This window comes from Caloenas nicobarica, chromosome 1 (assembly GCF_036013445.1).
Source record: "Caloenas nicobarica isolate bCalNic1 chromosome 1, bCalNic1.hap1, whole genome shotgun sequence".
In the NCBI taxonomy this organism is placed as follows: domain Eukaryota; kingdom Metazoa; phylum Chordata; class Aves; order Columbiformes; family Columbidae; genus Caloenas; species Caloenas nicobarica.
In genome coordinates this window covers 150,126,805-150,149,640 of record NC_088245.1, presented here as the reverse complement: position 1 = coordinate 150,149,640, position 22,836 = coordinate 150,126,805, and the positions used below count along the sequence as shown (strand labels likewise).

The 22,836-nt window shown below is 41.2% G+C and overlaps 1 protein-coding gene across 1 annotated transcript in view; it reads right to left on the bottom strand.

The window, feature by feature from the left end:
• Positions 1-22,836, bottom strand: part of LOC135997220 (pinopsin-like) — an 81,710-nt gene that overhangs the window by 16,425 nt on the left and 42,449 nt on the right. The window contains exon 3 of the mRNA XM_065649720.1: positions 8,431-8,664. Within this exon, the coding sequence (XP_065505792.1) occupies positions 8,431-8,664 (234 nt within the window). The remainder of the gene's footprint in view (positions 1-8,430; positions 8,665-22,836) is intronic.

Here is a 22,836-nt window from a genome sequence, read left to right as displayed (position 1 = left end):
TTCAAGCTAGAACACAAGAGGTTCCACTTAAATTTGAGAAGAAACTTCTTCTCAGTGAGGGTGACGGAACACTGGAACAGGCTGCCCAGGGAGGTTGTGGAGTCTCCTTCTCTGGAGACATTCAAAACCCGCCTGGACGCCTTCCTGTGTAACCTCACCTAGGTGTTCCTGCCCTGGCAGGGGGATTGGACTAGATGATCTTTCGAGGTCCCTTCCAATCCCTAACATTCTGTGATTCTGTGAAATAGTATTGGCCCCAGCATGGACCCTTCAGGGATCCTTCTTCTCTCTTTCTGCACTACTTGTCATTTCAAATTTGACCTCAACTTCACTCTCTTCGGAGTCTTATCTTTTCTCCTTCTTTCAGAAATGCCTGTTTTCTTTAGCAGGGTGGATATACACTACAAAATGATCCCATTTTCTTTGCTACAAACCCTGCTCATTGCATTTTTCCCTAGGTGTTCTAACCGATTCATTTCCTTTGTCTAATGTGGAGGTCTCTTCCCACTTCTGTGAATCCTCATGTTTTTCCAGTTTTTTGAAAAGAGTAATATAGGAAGAGACATCAACATATTAGATGTTGTTTAAAATCATATATAAAGAGATATTGCTGCGCTTCACTTTTTGTTTCTTCCAGAAGGGAAGATCTCTTAACTAGATGTCATTTCCTCATTGCATTCCCTAGCCATAAGTTGCAAGTCATTGTATACTCCAAAACATATGTACTTATCCTGTGTTTTTGTTAATTCATGTGTATTAATTTCCAATTTTATTTACTATTTTGCCTGCATGGAAGGTGGCCTGGCTGCCCACTTTGTGCTTTTGCCCTGGGTCTAAAGAAGCAAGTCCTAAACACTTCCGTGATGTTGAAGCCAGTCCAGCCCCCAGAGAGCATCCACACAGTAGGCAGGACAAGGCTAAGCTCATGCCAACATACTCAGCCAGGTTGTACCAAGGATGTAGCCTGTGGCAGCGTGAAGGCTGGCTGGGGCTGCTTGGGACTCTGGATAAATGCCCAGGGTATTTGCTTGAACTGATCTTTTTGTCGTGAGCTGCGAGAGAAATTCCTAAAGTAATTTTGAACTCACTGTGTGAAATGCAGTTATACCTTATGACAGCAGCAAAGGTGCCCTTGAGACCTTTCTTCTCTTTGCCCCTCAACTTTAAAAAGTCATAACACTGCATGTTGGGAGAGAAATAAAGTCAAAACACTTCTCAACTATACTATAGTATTGTACTTAATGTAGACTTTCTGCACGAAGAGATCATTTTGACTTTGCTCATTGCCAGCTTAAGAGCTCTGGTGTGCAATTCTATTTGGAGAAAAAATCTCACAATTTCCAGATGACTGAGAAGGTAATGTAGCTTCACTTCTTTATGTTGACTATTATTTACTCACAGACAGCCCAGCTACCGGTGAAGAGATGAAAAAACAGATCATAAGTATTAACATGTACATACATTTTAATGAAAAATTATAATGACTTATGATAATAAATCTTGTGGTAAGCCCAGGAACCCCTAGAAGGTCCTGAACTAAACAAATGGTGTCTCTTTTCAGGGCTAAATAGGTGTGTTCCAATTAGAGCATAAAATGAGGATTGACACAATTGTCCCTGCATCATACACTATCTCTCTGGATCTGTAGTTTTGTCTTCTCATGCAGCTAAAATACCTTGGGTTTCCAAGTGAAAAAATGAGCCGCTTAAAAAAAAAAAAAAGAAAAGGCATTATCCACATATTCCTGCAGCTTTAGAAATGAAACATTATCTTTTGTTGGAAATACTGAAAACTGCACAACACCACATGAAAATTAACTGTGAAAATACATCTGTTATACAGCCAGTTGGGAAGTGTTAAAGTCATTATTATTACTGTCTTTTTATGAGTATAATGTGTAGTTCTTTTCCCTAAAGTGTGTATGCATTTGTCCGTGCTCCGTGTACAAGGTAAGATTAAGAAGGACTGAAAAGGGTTGCTAGAAAACTGCGTATATAAGGCACAGAGAGATTATCATTAAAGAAAGGCAGACTCCTTGTTCCTTGTCTGGTAGCAGGGAAGCTACATGAAGGCTCTGAAAGATGGGGCTGGGTGGGTAGTGACCCATTTGGTAAGTGGTTGTGGTGGTGGTAGAGCTTCCCAGGGACCACCATAGCCAGAGCATTCCTGGGAGATGTCTGACTTGAGATCTGAGCCAGCACCAGTTCTCTGGATGTTGTGCTATCATGCATCCTAATGTAGTAAAATAATACGAGAACGTCTTTCCTTTTGCTCACAGTTCTAACCTGCTGGGGAAACTCCACATCCCTGCTGGGTTAACTCCTGCTTATTGCACATCAGACTCCAATCCTGTTCCCCTGCCTTTTCACAGCCTCTTCGTAGAGGCTCTCAGCTTGAGCCCAGGTGGCTGTTTTAACTTGTGTGCATGAACAATGAAGATAAACCTGAAGACAATTCAGTGTGTGAGCAGCCCCATTGCAGCAACAGGGCTGTGTGACTGAGGAATTGCTCACTCACGAGGAGCACGGTTGTACACACTGGGTCCAGGTCTCATTGGGGAACACTCTTAAGTGCATTATTATTATTATTGGAATTTCATTGTCCAGCAGAAAAACAACAACAACAAAAATCAAACACAGAAGTCTCTGCAGCTGGCTTAGTTTCTTCATTCAGAAAGCTCACAGTATTAATTATTTTCAAATAAGTGTGTATATTCTTTTCAGCATCACTCTTCCAAATCCTTGGGAAAAATGACAGGGTCAGCCTCTATTTTTATAAATGTAATGATTTCAATACAAGAAGACAGAGTATAAATCAAACTGCTAATCAGGGACTTGCACTCACATCTAATACATCTTTTTCCTCACACTCTTCCGCCTTATTTTTGCTTAGAGGCACTTTCTGACACCAAAAATAGCACATTGTTGATCACAGAGATTAGGTGGGCCTTTTTCCTTATTGTAATATGCAGTATTAGATATTCTAGTCTGAGTTTCAGTAGTCCAGGGAGACTTAGGTGCACTACCCAAGTGACTGAATGTGTGGAAGTAACTACTTGGAAGCCCATGAGCTGCAGTGGAGCAAGGCTATTTTACATCAACAAAGGTTGTGACTTATAATCCAATCAATGGCTTCCAAGCAATTGGTTCCGTACATCTTTGAGTGATACAGGTTTAATTTTACCTAAATTTGGCTGTCAGTAGGAATGCAGCAAATTCCTGTTTTCTCTGAGTGCTAACTTGAAGTTATGCGAACTAGCACATGCAGATTCACGTGATAGCACTGTGTCTCATCCATAACCATACCCTCTCAAGGACTTATTATTCATATCTTGACTTCCATATCAATAAAAAATTAACTTCTGATATTTAAGATAAGATTAACCTCAAAAGCTGCCACATCATTATGTTATCCAGCTAATGACCCCTGGTTCTCAGTGCAATATGTCCTCAAGTACAATTACAACAGCCCGAAGGTCTTTTGTGTCTGGGTCCCTGTGCCTTTCTATGGAACACATGAAAGCAACATAGAATCATAGAATCATTTCTGTTGTAAGAGACCCTCAGGATCATTGAGTCCAACCATAACCTAACCTAACTCTAACCCTAAACTGTATCCCTAAGAACCTCGTCTATACACATTTTAAATACCTCCAGGGATGGTGACTCAACCACTTCCTTGGGCAGCCTGTTCCAATGTCTGACAACCCTTTCTGTGAAGAAATTTTTCCTAATATCCAATCTAAACCTCCCCTGGGGCAACCCAAGGCCATTTCCTCTCATCCTGTCATTTGTTAGCTGGGAGAAGAGATCAACCCCCTCCATGCTACAACCTCCTTTCAGGTGGTTGCAGAGAGCGATCAGGTCTCCCCTCAGCCTCCTTTTCTCCAGGCTAAACAGTCCCAGTTCCCTCAGCTGCTCCTCATCAGATTTGTGCTCCAAATCTCTCATCAGCTTCATCACCCTCCTCCATACTCTCTCTAGCACCTCAATGTCTCTCTTATGATGAGGGGCCCAAAACTGAACACAGGATTCAAGGTGCAGCCTCACCAGGACCAAGTACAGTGACACAATCACTTCTCTAGTCCTGCTGGCCACACTATTCCTGATACAAGCCAGGATGCTGTTGACCTTCTTGACCACCTGGGCACACTGCTGGCTCATATTCAGTCAGCTGTCAATCAACACCCTCAGGTCCTTTTCCACCAGGCAGCTTTCCAGCCACTCTTCCCCGAGCCTGTAGCGCTGCCTGGGGTTGTTGTGACCCAAGTGCAGGACCCGGCACTTGGCTTTGTTAAACTTCATACAATTGACCTCAGCTCAATGATCCAGCGGGTCCAGATCCCTCTGTATGGCCATCCTACCCTCCAGCATATCAACACTCCCACCCAATTTGGTGTCATCTGCAAACTTCTTAAGGGTGCACTCCTGATCCCTAGGCACAACTCGTGACGGCTGCCAAGTGGATTTGGCTCCGTTCACCACAACTCTTTGGACCCAGCCATCCAGACAGTTCTTTACCCAGCAAAGAGTACACCTGTCCAGGTCATGAGCTACCAAGTAAGATACCAGCGATCATCTCCGCAGCAACAAGCCTATGGCTATGAGCAAGCTCCACATCTCTCAGGTGAGTGCTTAATATCTGCTTGCATAAAATTTCTGAAAAAGCAGGTTTCCGTTACCACCACTACAGTGAAAGAAGGTCTTATAGTTGAAGCTGTCATTAAAAATCTGTTTGGGGTGGCTGCATGGGTGGAAGTTTGAAGAGAGACAATGTCAACTTGACAGGAAGCTGTGACGGGAATAAAAGACACTGAGAGAAGTAAAAGAAGATGAAACTGAAACTCTGCATAACTACATTAACTGTAAACCAAAAAAAGGACTGATGCACTGAAAGCCTAAGCATGCTGACCCTGCCCAGCTTCCTCCAGCAACTGGCAGTAGCATGTTGCCAAGGGGCAGAAAAGCCGTCCATAGTGATGAGTGAGAGAACAGGGAAAATGGAATATCCTTCTCTATTGTCTCCTTCAGCCTCCTCCCAAACGTTGCTTCAGTCTCAGGCAGTTTAGTACTTTACAGCTTCGTCAATGAAACTTCATATCTGCCTGGCATAATGTTATCAACCCAGCAAGAGTCCAGCTTAAACAGTGCATTTCTCTGCTCCTGGAGGAGAGCAGAGGAAGGAGGAGAGTGGTGGTGCCCCATGCTGTCCTGCCTGAGAGATCCTTGCGACTGCAGAGAAATTCACCATTTTCCCCAGTATTTTATTATCCCAGGTCAGTGCAGAAGGCAACGGTAAAGACAGAACTTTTTCTCTGGGGTTGGTGGACCATGAAAGTGACTCAGGGCTTGCCTGAGAGTTAATTAAAGGTGTACTTTGCAGGATGAGTTTTAAGGCTGACTCAGATGCTGATGGTTCCATGATATTCCACATGGATTTATGATAGCTGGAAGCTAACACCACAACTGCAGTCAACAAATGCCTTTTTGCAATCTTCAGGGCATCTCCCAAAGCAAAAAGCTTAGCTTACACACAGAGAACTAAAAATTAAACCACGTGTTCTTAGTGTATTTATAAAGTACAGGAGGAAGTAGCCTATTGTGGCATCTTGCACTGGAAAATACAAGACTCTGAAAAATGCAGGACAGATAATTTCTGTGCTGGGAGGCACCAGCCTCCTGTGACAGTTCTCAACTAAGCACAAAACCCAGAAAAGCGGAGTGTTGGGAAGGAGACAGCTTTTCCTGAGTTGTTAAATTTACAAAAAAGAATGAGAACAACTACAGAGCAGCTGAGGTGCTGTGAACGCTGGTGATGCATCAGATGAGGATGTTACTATTGCTCTTGTTCTGAAAGGAAGGGGAACGGATGGAAGGGTGTATTTCACCCTTTTTGAGTGAGGCTTATTCCTCAGTGTAAGATGAAAGTTGGTTTTTTTTGTGTGTGTGGTTTTTTTGGTTGGTTGGTTGATTCGTTTGGGTTTTTTTACTGCCAATACACAGTGGCACAGCAGGTGAGAGCTGTGAATTAATGCTAGGCCTTAGCTATTATTTTGGTTTTATTACAGTGAAAAGTATTTACCCCAAATTTGACTGAGCTTCTTTTCAGAAGTGATTTTTGTCTTGATTTCTGCAACAATAAGAAAGTTAACTATGGAAAAAAGCCAACCCATGGAATGACTACCAGCTGGCAACTAATGATCCACCCTCCAAGACTGATTCAACTTTGCCTCCTTGCATTTTTTTGTTAAATGGTGGCAGCTGTGGAACAGTAGGCAGTGCGAAATAAATTAAACATTCTTAGTTTTCAAAGAGGGAAATCTAATACATTGGTCTTGCATATGACTGGAGATGAAGGAAGCATATTTAAGAAACTGTTTCAAATTCCCTGCCCTGGTGCTCCTGAATTGTTACAAAAGCCTTTTCAGTTCCTGTTGCTAAGAAGCTGCCTGCCTTGCCTCAAAACTGTCCTAAGAGAATCTTCCTCTTGTAGACCCATCATCCTACACTGATCTTTCCTTATAAGAGATGATAAAGTGGATCAAAAGTAAACCCCTCATTGAGAAACAAGTTAAGCATTCAGGAGAATTTTCTTTATAGCTGAAAGAGACAGCCACTGCAAGGAAGGAGTGATTTTAGACAGCTTGCTACATTCCTGTAATGTGCAAGCACCCTGGTTTTATTCTTGCTAATCAACTTTTTCTCAACAGTGAGCCTTTGCTTTTTGCCTCTGCACAGCAGCATGACTGGCTCATAAGCCTTTGATGCTGCAGAATACACGGTTCTCAAAAACTGCTTGGAGCACACTGAGAATATAAAACCAGCCTTAATTGTGTCTGTATTTGTGGATGCCAGGTTGTCAACAAAGGTAATTGTGCATGTGATTCTGTTCTCAAGACATATGCAGGCACCCAAGGCTCTGTATTGAGTTCATGTATTTTAGGACCTGTATCTTTCACCCAGCTTCCATACTCTTCCTATTTGGGATGTGCCACATGTGTAAAGACAATGTCAAAATGTACTTGAGATCACTGTTATAGCCTGCTCGAGTGATCACAGCATGGTCAGATGATCTTGTGGAAGTCAAGGACCTCAGTCAAAGTGCTCAGAGAATGAAGAATCAAGACAGATGCTGCTGTTGAGAAGTTTCCATAAGAATTGTAAATGGTAAAGAGAAGGAGGAAAAGTTACTCTTTCACTTCAGCATTAGCACTTTTCAAATAGAGCTCTCTATCTTTTTCTGCATCAGCTCAGACTAGAGTTTGGAAATGAAGTCCTGGCCTTGGGGAAGGGAAGAGTACTTTTTCCTTCTGATTTCAGGGAGGTTTCACAGCTTGCCTGAGACTTTTCCCTCAGACTCCAGGAGTAGATTCATTCCTTGTTTAAGAACTTTAGGTTAGATCACAGAATCACAGAATCACACAGAATGTCAGGGATTGGAAGATGAACCAGTCCAAGAATGATCTCGGCCTGTGGCAAAATTAGAATGTATTTGGTTGTTACGTTCAACTTTTCCTTTGTCTAGGCTCCATAACAAAGGAATGCTGCTGTTGATTAATACTAAGGATAGGCTCCAGCATACACTGAGCAAGAAAAGATAAAGGGGGTTTATTTGCTTTATAATAGTGTAATGAACATAACGAAGAAAGGAAATTGAGAACAACCATTTTATTACATATAATATAATAAAAAGATAAGGCATTTTCATAAACTATGCATACTTTCCAAATTTTTTACTGCAAACCACTTAAACTTCCAGATCTGCCATTATCAAACCTTATAGTCAGAGTTCTCAACACAGAAACATTATGAAGTTCACTTTTGTGTACTGAAAATGCTATTTACAGGAACAAGGTACTTGAAATGGATCTAGGCATTTAGAAGAGTTAGAATTAGCCTTGATCCTCATGAGGCAAAATTCATTATCTATTTTGGCATGTAGCTGAACTGGAAATTTGACAGGAACTATGAAGAAGTCCACAGAAACTGTAATTGCAATGACAATTTGTTTTCAAGGGGATCGGTCACGAAAATGGTATTTGCGAATTATTTCCTCCTTCATACTGTTTTCAGGATCATAAAACTCCTTCCTCTTCAGGTCCCTCTGTTCTCTCTGTGCGCCCCACCCCCCAAATGTTTGCGTATTCTTCTTGTAAATAGGTGCAAATAACTTCGGCAACCAACTCTGCAGCATACAAATTAACACCCAGTGTGCCCTCAGAAGGACACAAGCAATTTCAGTAAGCAAGCATTTATCTGTTCTTCCTATCTAGCAATACCATACTGATTGCAAACCCCTCCACCTAATATCATTTGGACGAGCCTTGAGTGTTCTTCTCATAAAGACATGTCTATAGGACTGGTAGTCACAGTGATCAAGAATGCCTGACAGACCTGGAAGAAAATACAGTTTAAAAATAATATGTCTTACCTGCTTATTCATCAGTATGTAGATAATGGGATTGCAAACAGTGCTGCTTTTTGCTAGGATGGAAGGTATGGTGCTTGCAACTGGAGTCACTACACCTGGTTTACCAAATGTTGCAAGCAGTGCTATAACTCCATAGGGAATCCAACACACGAGATAACAGACAACTGTAGTGATCACCATGAACAGTACGCGGTATTCTCTTTTGCGGGCAGCGTTCTTGTGGATTTTTCCAACCTAGGAGAAAGTGAAAAAAGCCAGAATTTAAGAGGCTGAGCTGCTGCATTGATTGCTTTATCAATCTGGTCTTGGATCAGCAATGACAATCAACATTGTAGTTCCAGAAGCAAAACAAATGCAAACCCAAAAGTGAGTGAATGCAGTGGGAAGACTTTCACTGTCTCCACCAGGCACTAGGGGAAGCCCTGTAGACATCATGCTGCGTGTCAGCATAAACCAGAGTTCCAGTGGATGTTGAAGAAAAAGCAGAAAGGTGACAAGGTAGCACCTAGTTCTTAATAGCTGGTAGGTCATCTCCAGTTGCTTTTCAGGTATAGCATTTTGTATAATTGTACAATATTTTCACTCAGGGTGCTTCAGTACACAGGACTTGCTTGAGATAGAGAAGCATTATGAGGTAGAAGTGAACCAACAGAAGCATTTTCTGTTACGGGTGTGGAAAGAGCAGAGCAACGCTAGGACTGTGCTTATTACCTCTGCCCTTGGATGTTTTCAAGGCCTGGCTAGATGAAGCCTCAGCTGGTCTGGTGTGGTGTTGGCAATGGTTGCACTTGGTGTGGGACACTGAAGAAGCCTTGCAAACAACACTTTATGAAGTTTTAAGTGGTAGGAGGCATCCTTTCTAGATGATTTCTTCCAGGTAATTTAGCATTTTGATAAAAGGGCCTCACTCCTGATAATCATAAAAATCAGTTTTTTGTGCTTCTAGGAAAGCATGCTAAATACTGACATAGTTCAACTATGGTTTTGGTTTTTTTTCGGGGGAAATGGAGTAGAAGTGGTTAAACAGGATGGTACAGCAGCCCATCTTGCTCTCATGAATTTACCAGTAGTTACAGTCGGTGGGCAAATCCAGCTCTGCTGTGGAAGTATTTATAGTCTGTGCTTCAAAATGTTCTGCTTTGACCTGTTCTGGACTGAAGCATCATGCCCTTTTGGAGTCTAGAGCTCTAAGATGGAGGTTAAACATTAAAATAGCAGCCAATTTTTATTTTTCAACATTGGTGTGAATGTGTTTTTCTGCAGACAGCTACCGAATGCTTTCCCAGTGTGTTCATGCTGCTGAGTGCATTGGTGATAAATGTGAGGAAAAAGCTTAATTCCCTACACAGAACACACATTTGGTGTTATGCATTGGAGCATATATATGGAGCATTATTTAAAAGCAAGCTGCCCATGCAGTAATTCTGTGAGGTGGCCGTTAATTTTGATCCCAAGCCCAAAGAAGTCAGCATAAGATTGGGTGGGGTATAGATCAGATTTGGGTGCTTAACCTCATTTTATAGGGATTGTGGAAAAGTTCTGAGGAAACATCCAGAAACATTAATTTCAGAATAGCAAGGCTGGTCTCCCTAAGTATCTTTGCAGCCAAAAAAGAAAGCAAAGTCTGCAAGGAGCCTAATTTTGGAGCCAGTCTCTCTCTACTGACTCTAGATGGAGCCTCAGCACACTTGTCTCCTGAGGTCATGCTTAATTCTTCAACTTACCCCCAGCGTGTGTTTAGCAACCTTGGATATGCCAGCAGGATTTCAGGAAGTACTCAAATGTTTAAAATATATCGATTGAGTCTTGTACTCAGACGAATGTAATTTATACCCACTTTAAGGTCTTTTTGCCTCCCAAATGCGGTACTTGAGAGTAAACTGCACCCAAGGGAACTAAGCACCTGTAAAGCTACAAACATAAACACGGAAAAAGGCAGCTCCCTGAAATGTAATGCATCCAAAATTTACCTAACAGGAAAAAAAAAAAAAGTTTGAAACCAATGATGCAAATGATGTGGGGGAGAACCATGATGTGCACAACTCGGTAAATGAATAGAACACAGTTAAAGCTGTAAGCCACTGCAGTCAAATATCTCCTGTTGCCTGGTGCACAACTTGCACAAGCTAATGTGGTGGAAATAGTCAGAGCTTTACCTACCTCTTTGTGGTGTGGGTGATTTTGCATAACATATGTGTTCATGTATCGGACTGTGAGTTAAAAACATATATAGTAACTGCGTAAGTACATATGGAAGGCAAAATAATATGGTGACGCTGTTGGATTTTAGCTAACTATGATTTCAGTCTTCTAAAGTAGTTGCTTCTATCTGGACTTTCAGCAGAAATGTTTCCATTGAAAGTAAATAAAACACACACAAACTTAGTCTGCCAAAAAATATGAAGTATTTTTCCTGTCTAATCTTTTAGTGACTTTCTGCAAAAAGGCCGTTCCAAAATAAAATCCATCATTTCTGAAAACACTGAGGACTGTTCTTTTTTATCAATAACAGAACTTGTTTATCTCATAATTACTTTAGCTTGAAAAAAATGATTAATAATAGATAATGGTCCAATCCTGTATTGCTTATATGAACTAAATTTTTCATGACTAATGGGAATCTTCTCTGGCTGAAGAACCCAGGATCCCTTGCTAGCTGCAGCTATGTTACAAGTTTAATATTAACTGAGGAATGCAAAGCCTCAGCTAGCCATGGCATCCACAGCTAAAGACCTTCAGTAAAGGCAGAGGCATCATTCAGCACATTTTCCCCATTTGTAGATAATATCTCTGTCTTGAAGAGTTTGCAAGAGTTTACCCTCTGCACCGATGAAATATAGATCATAAAAAAGGGAAGGAAACATGTAAAATTGAAGACTAGACTATAGGTTTGATTTTAGAATGTATTCTTCTATTTTTACACGTTTAGCATGTTTTGTTAGGAAGCCTGTATTGTCACTGTGCCTGTGTCAATACATTAAGAAATCTGTATGTCTGCTGATCCCAGTATCTTCCTTGTAAATTTGATTGAGGTTTTGAAAATCATTAGATGGACAGAGGTCTTTGACAATGAGTTCTTCACATGTCACCAGAATAGAAGGATCCTATTAATGTCCCTATTAAGAAGAAAAATGCAATGTGAAATGAACTCAAATTAGACACTAGATAATTCATTTTAAATTAGGTTCTGGTTTGATTTTATTTGTATTTTTTTCCTCTCAGCTTCTTCCTCTGATAATTAAAAAGAAGGCTCTGGTCACAGCTGTTCCTGAAGCAGGACATTCTTAATGTGTCTCCAGTATCTATTAAGGGTGACCTTCCACTGCGGTCTTCTATAATTGAGTTTAAAAACTCATTTGTTATGAGACTAACTTATTGGAAAGAAAACTTAGTTAGCTGTCATGCTCATGGAGTCTTTCATTTCCATGTTTACACCAATGTAGCAGATTGTTTTGATTTTTATGTGCCTCATATTATAATTCTCTAATGTGATTTACTTACACTCCAGATCCTAGGAATGAGAAAATTAGTACTTTAGGTTTTTTTGAAAGTAATTATTTTTTTCTCCAGAAGTACATTTCTATTCCCACTGTTGCAGAGAGGAGGTTAAAAGTACAGAACTGCAGTAAGAAATGCAAATGATGGACCAGAACTGAGGAAGGGTCATAAAGAATGTCCTTCCTTAATGGTTCTAAATCCCAGGTGAGCTGGATGTCCTAGCATTCCAGAGAGGAAAAGGATGGCAAGATGAGTCCAAAGGACAAATTACCTCCAGGCATCCCTTACAATGAACCCCAAATGTACTTGATGCTTCTCTTGATTTTTAGTTTATGTCCAGACTTTCTGTAGCTGTTAATTATGTTTTATGCTTAAATAACTCATCTGCTTTCTCACTGTCAGGAATCTCACTTTTTCTTGGTGTTCTGGCTGCCAGTAAATTGCAGAACACATGAGATGCTGGAGTTGGGCTTGCACAACTGATGGGGTGGGAGAAGAGTCATGTTGCTTGATGCCTCTGAGCATGCTGCCGAGCTATTTTTTGACTGTCCTTCCCCCAGCCTTGGGCCACATCTTGGGAAACAGGGCTGAGCTGTGTGATCTGGTTTGCTGGGCTCTTTCTGTCTCTCCAAGACAATTCAGCCCAAACACACCTGTTATGATAGCGGTGAAGACATGGAGCAGTCTCAGGGTGGTTGTGGTATCACCTTGGTACAATCCGAGATATGTTAACAATGCAAGAAATGCCAGAGGATTTAAAGAAGTATTGGATTACTCTGTAGGAAGTGCCCCCAGTGTTTTGGTTTTGAAAGCATGTACTATATTTATCTACACACTCTTGGTTTCATTGTCTTTGTATCTACACAGCCTACCTTTATACCTTTATACCTACCTTTAAAGGTTCTCTGTTTACTGGTTCTGGAAGACCTCCAGCAAAAAATAGCTTCAGTTGATGTAACCTACTGAAAATCTACAGTTTTGTAGGTGGAAAAGCAGTTAGCAATTTAAAATTATAATTATTCTATTTCTTATTTTTAAACTGCCAAACAATTCAACACAATGGCTATGTTGTATTTGCAGCTGTCAAATGTAAGTGCCTCCCAGAAATGCCTCATGTCTGCACAGCCAGCTGATAGAAGAGCATTGGATGTTGATGATAAGAAATAGATTCAAATTATGTTCTAGAATAGCTGAGTTTGTAAAGCTCAATCTAAATGTGAAGATATAGAGTATATATAATATACATTTTAAATGCACAGAAGATCTAAAATACATCTTTAAAGTAACACAAGAAATACTGGCCCATAGGGATCAAACAGTATTTATTTAGGATGGCTAGAAAACACATGGCTTTGCTGTAATTTTAGCTGTTTTCTCTGGGACAAAGACCATCTCCTGCCAGATGTAGGGAATGGCACAATATTTGAAGAAAAGCAGGGGGTTGGGGGTGGGTGGTGTTGTTTTTTTTAACGAGAAAATAGTGCGTTTCCCCTACTTTTATCCTGGGAAGCATCATAAGTGTTTTGTTTTTTCAGAACTCAGCCTGAGGCAGTGGCAGGCAAATTTGTTTTATCTCAGGCACTGAACATGAGACTGGCACAATTAGCTCTCATCTGGATTTGTCCTGAGCTGCATCTCACATACATACCCACTACTCCCTTTCACCCTCCTTTTCCACTCAATCTGACATGCAAAATAGACACCACTAGTTAGATGACTATGGCAGTGTGCTGAACAGATACAGTAGATGCAATAGGCCACGGAGTGTGGGAGAAGCCACAGGGGTGTTCAGTGAGGAGGATGGCAGCAGTAGAAGTGTCCTCAAAAGGGGCCAGAGTGACACATTGCTTGGTTGACCTCAAAAGCTTCATCCCCTCCCAGCTGACAAGAGGTAGCAGATACACCCCTCATCAAGTGATGGACTGCAGTGCTATTTCATGAATTGGAAAAGGAGAAACTGTGGAGCTCTGGGCAGAGCATGGAGAATTTCAAGAGCACTGGTCGAAGTCTGGAGGGATCATAAATCACTGAAAAGGAGAGCTTGCAGTAGGAAACAGAGGGGGTTAGTAAAAACGAATGCAAACAGCTTTTGCTCTAGTTGTGGAGCTTGTTAGGTTGACGGTTCAAGAAAAGGAACCCAAATATCTGCTGTGGCAGGTACTCTGCCAGGAACCTCAGAGAATAGCCTCTGACTGAGTATAGGAAAATGTGTGTTTGTCACAAGAGTGTTCTGGGAAAAAGCCACCACCTCGAGGAAGCTTGACTGACCTGACACAGAAAAGAGAACGGGTCTGTCCTTTTCCTTGCAGAAGGCTTAACCAGCACCTTCCAAACACATGAACCGTTGTACAATGACATGGTAAAGAATAATGGCTATGGGCCATACAAAATTATTTTAGGGTAACAGGTTCCGGTTACCTGATTTAGGAATACAGGGGTCAGTCCAGACCTCACCACTGACAAGTCAACCATTCCAGTCAGCCTGCTGCTGGAGGGACCAACCAAATGGCAACCACGGCTGAGCCCATAGACTTTTTTTCAGGCTCAATGCTGGAGCTTTCTTGCCCAGAAAAAAAGCAGAGCAGCAGCTTCCTGACTCCAGTGAGGGATTTACTGCTCTCAATATTTTTCTTAGCCACCACATGGCTCCATAAGGAGCAGAGACCTGGGCTCGTCGGGCCAGCCTGCCCCATCTTTGCTCTTCAGAGCCAGCAGGTTGACCTCCTGCAGTCCCTGCTCATCTCCCTCTGGATTTAGCTGGCCATGAGCGGCGGGACCAAGGGAGTACTGGTGGCACTTCACCTGCTCAGAAGGTGGCGCAGGTGCCAGGAAAGACCTGAGGGATGGGTATACACAGAGGTGGTGTTCCTGCATCTTGCAGGCAACTGCAAGGCCCACTGTGCCAGAGGTACATGTCCAGGTCACCCTTGTGAGGCATCAACATATACATCTGTGCATACTCCCTTCATCTATGGGCAAGCTAGGGTTTTTTTGTTGTTGGTTGGTTTGGGTTGGGTTTTTTTAATATATATATAGGACAAAAGAGTTAGGCTAAAGTTAGCTATTAAGAAGGGAAAGCTTCAGTGGTGAAGATCTAACCTGATTGTTTTAAGGAATTCCTGAGTTTTCTTTTTTGCACTTACCCTAGTCTCTCCTCCTCACTTAATGTAGCTCTGTGCTTTCTCTCATAAAGCATTTCCTTCATACTTTAAAAGCCCCCGGTCATTTTCAGTTGTGTAACATCTTGAATGGTTATGAAGAATATGTGGCATCCTGTCCATCTAACCACCAGATGGAGGGACTATGCAGTAAGAACCCAGCATCCAGAGCCGCTTCAAGTAGGGAACATGTACATCACAGCATCTTAAAAATCAGGGGGGCTGTTTGTGCATTCTGTCCTTCAAGTCAGTTTTTCTTTCTCCAACTATTTATTAAGATGGAAAACGAGAGCAATTATTATACTCTGTGCATCTAAGTAGTAGATGCTGTAATTGTCCTTTACCCAGCCCACTCTAAATAAGCAATATTGAAACAGGGTGCAAAGTGCTTTTTTTGTAATGCCTATTGCATTATTCCTGGATCTGTCTTTGTATATTTTACACTCAAATAACCATGTTTTCTTCACTGCTTCACAACTGCACAGTAAAGAGAAGGCTATTTATGAGCAACAGTGTTTGTTGCCATCCTCTTTAAGTGTCAGTTATAAGCACTTGTTTTGACATGATCAAATATTCAACAGTACTACCAAAACCAAAGGCAAATGAAATATTCATAATAATCTGAGGGAAGTCAGCCAATCTTTGAAAATTTAGTCTACTGCAATTTCTTGAAATGAACTGGAGTGAGCTAGACTTTTTAATGCAAAAGCTGCAGTATAGGAAAAAGCTGGAAAAAGATAATTCTTCTTCCTTCATGAACCAGTCAAGTATGACAGCCTTATCTGTTATGTTTCTAACAAAAGGAATTTAGAAATGCTCTCCATTTAGTGGTATGAATAATCCTCTACCAAACTCAGGAGAGTCTCAAACTAAGCAGTGACTCAAATATCAGTTATGATGAGCTTTCTTCTCTCCCATATCTAGGGATCCTGTCCTCAAGCGAAAATGAGGAAAAAAAGCCAAAAAAACCTAAAGCATTAAAAGTCCTAAAGAGATGTAGGAAACAGAAGCTTGAAGGAATCTGTTTTTCAGTGTGGGCTACTCCAGAACCGATACTTTTTAGCTTAATACTAAGATAGATGAAATACTTTGATTGCTATTTAAGGTAGAGAATAATGGGAAAAGAAGGCTCAGTGGCTTAAAAAATAAGTGCCTTCTTTATCATCAGGTGCCTAAGTTCATGACAGGAGTGAGCACTGAAGACATGTATAGTCTATGTGGAAAAAGAGACTAGACAGAAACATCTGCTTTGGGTCATCTGGGCATCCAATGGGCCCTGACTCTACAAAGCATTTACACTTACATGTTTACCGACCGAACTGAGATTTAAGCATGCACATCAAAACTTTGCTCATTTGGGGCCACATAATGAGTTAATAGCAACAAATGCAGATGGAGTAAGCCATAAAATCACACAAGGGGCTTTACAGTTAATTATTTTAATGTCGCTATTAAGTTTAGGAATTGAAGTCCGTAGGAAGGCTATTTTATCAGCTGAAGTCTCGCTTTATTGGGAATTTTTGTTATTGAAATGGGAGTAGTCATCTTAATGCCTCAAGGTGAAGTGAAGCTGTGCTTTAAATACAAAACTTAGGCCTTTGTACACTGACCTTGAAGCATAACTGTTATTGCTGCTAATATTGTGGACTTAAGGAACACTATAATCCTCTTAGTTACAGGAATTCTTTCAACGCACTCGCTAAAGGGCTTTAGCAGCAATTTGACTTACACAGTGAACACATTCCCATGCACTAAACAAGCAGCTTATGGTGTCACTTCATCAAACACGACTCCTGTTTTATCCTGACCTTTTTTCCTCACTGTGGATTTTCTAGCATCACTGTGCATGAGAGAATTAAAGGTGCATTATGCACTGCTATCATTTGGATTGCACTAACAGTTCGGTTTTAGAAAGAGAAGTACCTCAGTTACTTGTATCTTCCCCAAGTAGGGGCCCCCTCTTCTTCCTTTGTAGCTACAGAGGTACCCAGCAAAGATAGTGGCTACAAAAACATGAGCGTGGCCTTCCCGTGCACTGAGTTGACAGGACACAAGCCAATTCCAGTGCAAGAGCTGAGCATTCACTGCACTTGGCTCTGAGTAACAAGCTCAGCCTGGCTGTGAGTCTATGCCCTCGGCTCAGCACTGGGTTAACACAGATATGGGAGGTCCACAGCTGCCTTGCATCCCACCAGCAAAGTGTGCCTACCCCTGCAGCAGCCAGGACAGACAGATTCAAGTGGTGGCCCCCAGCAGCTGGGGCTGCTGCTTCTTGCATGGGAAGTACAGGGCCAGGAGAAGGAGGCCAGGAGAAGAGGGCCAGGCCCAGAAGGCAACTTGTATCTTGGGCTGCATCAAAAGGAGCATGGCCAGCAGGTTGAGGGAGGTGATTCTGCCCCCCTGCTCTGCTCTGGTGAGACCCCACCTGGAGTCCTGTGTCCAGCTCTGGGGCCTTCGGTACAGGAAAGACATGGACCTGGTGGAAAGGGGCCAGAGGAGGCCACAGAAATGATCAGAGGGCTGGAACAGCTCTGCTGTGAGGAAAAGCTGAGAGAGTTGGAGTTGTTCAGCCTGGAGAAGAGAAGGCTCTGGAGACACTTTACTGTGATCTTTCAGTACTTAAAAGGGGCCCATAAGAAAGATGAGGACAGACTTTTAGCAGGGCCTGTTGCAATAGAACAAGGGGTAACGGTTTTAAACTAAAGGAGGAGAGATTCAGGCTAGACATAAGGAAGAATTTTTTTATAATGAGGGTGGTAAAACACTGGAACAGGTTGCCTGGAGAAGTGGTAGAAGCCGCATCCCTGGAGACATTCCAGGCCAGGCTGGACGGGGCTCTGAGCAACCTGATCTAGTTGTAGATGTCCCTTCTCATTGCAGGGGGGTTGGATTAGATGACCTTTGGAGGTCTTCTCCAACCCAAACTATTCTATGCTTCTATGAAGTGGTCTGCCTCCAGCACACACTAAGTATCCCATACTAAATAACTGGCTCATACATAGGGATTGACTGACTGAACGATCCAAAGGTCTGACAGCAACAAGTAAAGCAATCTGGAAATGTTAAAACCTGTGCCCAATAAGGAAAAAAGAAGTGCTTCTGAGGTGAAATAGAATCACTATAATACTGAAGAGTCACCAGCACTGGCAGCTCATTTAAGCAGATATATTGTCTATGATGATATGCACTTCTCAAAAATGTTATTTGTATGTATGCTCTCAGTAATTGTGGGACTGCACAGAGCTGCTATCTCTGATACTGGCAATAAAACTCCTATGGCACTTACCTGCCTGAAACAAATGAAAGATGTGTGGAAAATAAAATATGTGGAAAATGGAAACTGAAAGGGCAGTGAAGTGTGTTTGCTATCTGGAAGATACAGTTGGGGTTGCAAGAAGCATAAAATATTATGTCCAAAGTTATTTAAACTCTGGTTAATTTTCCATCAAAAATAAGATCAAAAGAAACTGTCTTCTATAAAATATTAAAGTTGTTGGAATTTTGTGTGTCTAACATGACTTACCCTATTTGTATGAATTCCCAAGATAGTTTAGAAGACTGTCATAGGCAGTAAGCCATTCCCTTGAAGCCATCAGGTCTAATTTTCCTGAACTGATACCAATCACAAACTGTATTACTTGCTTGTTTTGATTGCTTTTCTAAGTCTAGTTCTAGTGAGCATAGAATGGCCTTGACTTATACCAACTGACATTCCTATCAATGGGCTCAGCAAGAACATGTCAGCCTGAATTAGCCTAAAACCAGGTTATATCCTATGGATGATAAAGAAACTTCAAAGCTTTAAAGGCAGGATTCACTACTCTGCTTCCAGTATGCGCTACGAAGCAGATGAGTACTCCTTGATCAAGGAAGACGCCTATTTTGGCCTGAAAAAACATGAAATCAAAGCTTGCTCTGGTTCTGGGAGCTGTGAAAGATGCAATGGCCCCTATGTAGGAGTTAGCATTAAAAGTTTAGAGCCCTGGAAAATTGATTGTTGCCAGGCTCTCTCTGATAGCAAATACCAGCTGTTTTTTCTGGTCCTTTTGTTCAAAGTAGCTGAACATCAGTCCCAGGCCATAGGTAGTGTTGCAGTTGCCTGGATGGAGGTTCTTCTCCACCTGTTGCAGGGAAGAATAAGGGTTTTGTACATTTGTTGATTGCCAAAAGTCATAATCCTTCCAGACCTGGTGCAGAGCATCCAGACTGCCACCATCAGGCACCTGGCAACAAGAACTACAAGGCCTGAGCAGATCCACTGTCTTCCTTTTGACTATAGAAGAAGACTAGAAGACTAATTTGGCCGAATCTTTTGGTAGCTACTGTTATACAAACTGAACCTCATCCAGAAAAGAGCAGGAAAGGGACATAGAGGCAGCTACTCCTATTCCCATTGCATCATACCCAGTAAACCTGGGATGTTACACTAGTAGATGTCCAGAAAAGTGACAAAATTACCAAAACAATTGTTAAAAATGAGGAAATTTTGTGTTTTTCAGAGGGACAGGAGGAAAATTAGAGACTTGGCAAAAGACTGACACTGGCCAGGCCCTTGGGAACTAACTAAGCTTGCTGGTGTCCAGACTTACCTATCCCATGGTTAGAGGATTTTCATGGTAAGACATATCAACAAGAGTGTAGGCTGCTTTGATTGTAATGGTGTGGAGAAGGTATTTCAAAAAACAATAGATTTTGTTGTATGGTTCAATTAAGCCAGAGTTACATGATTAAAGGGATGTTTTGTCTGCAAGTACAACACGGATTTCTGAAAGAGATTCAGTAGCTGATGGGCCAAGTCAGGACTGAGAGTGACCTTATAACCATGGTGCATAATACTGGGTTAATCTGTGAGGCGAAACTGAGGAATTCCACTTTGGGGAGGAAAAACTGAAGGTATGAAGGATACTCTTCAATAACAGACTAAAAATGCAGCTAGTTTTGTAAAGATAACATGTAAGAATACATGCTTGGCAACGAAACTTGCTTTTACAAGGGTGAAAGGTGCTGAGATCACTTTCAGAAAATCAAGCCAGTAATTTAGTTTAAGACTCCTCTTTTTGAAAAGTTTGCCAACAAAGTATACCTCTAACAGATTTGCTTTTCCAATAACCAGCTTCTGGGTTTGGGTGGGATTTTTTTTGTTTTAATAACTTTTGCAATTGCTTTCAATGACCTAACAGCCCAGCTGAAGTTAAGGGAAAGGAAAAATGAAAACATACTTCTGGTTTTTAAAGCTGACTTCAGTGTATTTTGCAATGAGGAATTTCTGGAGCAGAAAGGGAAATATCAGACATTAATTCCATCTTGGTTTCCATGTACATTTTTCCAGAGACAGAACCATGCAGAATGTATATCTGCAAAATCACTAATGTGGTTGAACTCTTCAAAAAGAGATGAACTGACAGGTGTAAAATTTCTTTTCAGGTTTGAAAGTTACTATTTGATGCTAGGCAGTAAAATGCTACTATCTACATAGGAAATAGAGTGCACATTGGCCCGCATCTAAAGCAAAAGTGTTTTCAATCAAAAATGACAAAAAATAATGCTTCAAAAGACTGGAACAATGATATAGCTGAAGTACGAAATAAGAGCCTGTGTGTTGTAATTGACAAGGACAAAAATTACAAAAGTCAGAGTAAATGTCATCTGAGATCAGCAAACTTACTCAACTGGAATCAGAACACATTAATGCCTTCTCCCCACCCTTCAGGTGTGTTTGTAGTTTGGTTTATGACTTTTGCCTACTCAGTGAAAAAGGCATCCAAGGTTGGAGAAGAACACTATGATGAAAGTATGACTCACTGGCCCGTTCACCTCTTGAAAGAGATTAACAATAACCTTTTCTACAGTAAATATCAATGCTGCTTCTTAATCTGGAGTGTGAATTAAAAAAAAAAAAGTATCAGGATAATGTTTTCTCTAAAAATGGAACTTGGGTTCCCTAGATCCTTTTTTCCATGTATGTTTAAAGCTCTCACTCACATTTAACACTGCTTCTCACCAGGCTAGCACATGTGGGTGAGAACCTGAGCTTTGCTTTCCTTTGGATTGGTAGCTACTCTCCTTGCAGTGAAATTAAATGCCAACATCTCTCAGGCATCAGCAGTTTTTCAGTACCTAACCACAATTACCCCTTTTCCTGGGGAGAGGTCAAGTTTTCCCGCACTTTACTGAGGGATCTGCTCCCACCCCCCTGAAAATTTCTACTGACTGTTAAGATAAAGCAAGGCATCATTGAAGACATGAGGGTATGCCTTTGACATGTAGCAATTTATATTTAAATCAGCCTAATATATGTGCTAGGATCTGCCTGTCAAATTCTGTAGACTCTGCGCAGAATATAAATCCAAAGTCATTTCAAAGCCCTCCTCTATTTGGCATCTTTAAAAAGATAGCAATTATGTTGAAACTGGCCTGAAAGCGTTCTCTCCATATTCATGACAAACCCTTTCCCTCAAATTATTTTACACCTACCATGGCACAGTAAAAAAACCCCACAAAACAAACCCAAACCTGTGAAGTCTGGAAGTCTTCAATCCCTCTTCTCTCAGCAGGAGCCCAAACACCATCCTGAATTTTAATCTCACTTTATAGCACATCGTCCTCAGGTGTACACTTATTTTTTTTTTCCTCAGAAGACTGTACCTAGGATTCTGTTGCACCTGGAGAATTTAGGTCTCTCTAGCCCTTACTGTGTTACACTGCAGAGGGTAAGCAAGGGGAAATTGGCTGAGTTGTACCTGGGCTGGGTGTTTATAAACCTACATTTATCCTAGCACAGAGAAAATGAAGATAAATTCCTTTTCTGTAGCTTGTATACTATGGACAGTCCTCTATAAATTATGTATAGTTTTAAGACTTCCAGTTAGGAACCTTATACTCAAACTGCTGTAAAGTTTCATATTTGTTTTAGACTACTAAGGCAAGATAAAGGGCAAGATAAGCAGAACCAAACTGTTACAATTTCATGAGCTGATACATTACCCTGTATGGCAGTCTTTGACTGTGCAGCAATTTGTGCTTGTGATTAAACACAAAATAATCCGGGATTAAACCAGACCAAAGCCCATACTAAAAACTCCGTAATTCTCTCATCAAAACCCCTACCCATTAGATGGATGAGGAGGGCAGAGTGTCTCCAGAATACGGTGTATATGCAAATACTAAAGTGTCCCACTGCCTGCCAGGCACACCTAAGCTGCAAGCACATGGACAGCATGGTAAGGAGGCGCTTGGTGCTTAAGAGACTTAGGGTTATGCAGTACATTACAAATATTTCTCTGCATCTGGTCACTTTGCACAAGCTGGTGCTATATTGGCCATATGTATAAGTATGACAGAATTGCATGTATAGAGATGGCCCCCAGCCTGTATATCATTAATAAAGACAGTACAGGTATAACAAATATGGAAAAGTAGTTTTCACTTCTTGATTTATTATTCATGAAAGAGGTTCCTATACAAGTAAAACAAATCTGGCTTATGAAAAAACCCTATTCAATAAACTACTAATTGTCCCTGGCTTGTGAGTTCAGAAGCTGTATCTTCCAGGGCTGCTCTAGATAACCTAAGAGTATGAGGTACTTTGCATGATTTTTAGATCTACCTACTATAAATACAGTTATTTTAAAAAACTGAAACAATTCCTTTTTCTAGTGTAAAGTTTCTGTCCCCACAAAATAAAAAGTTCATATTGGAATTGGGATATTCATAGAATTAGACCAAAGATTTGATGCTACAAGGGGAAGAT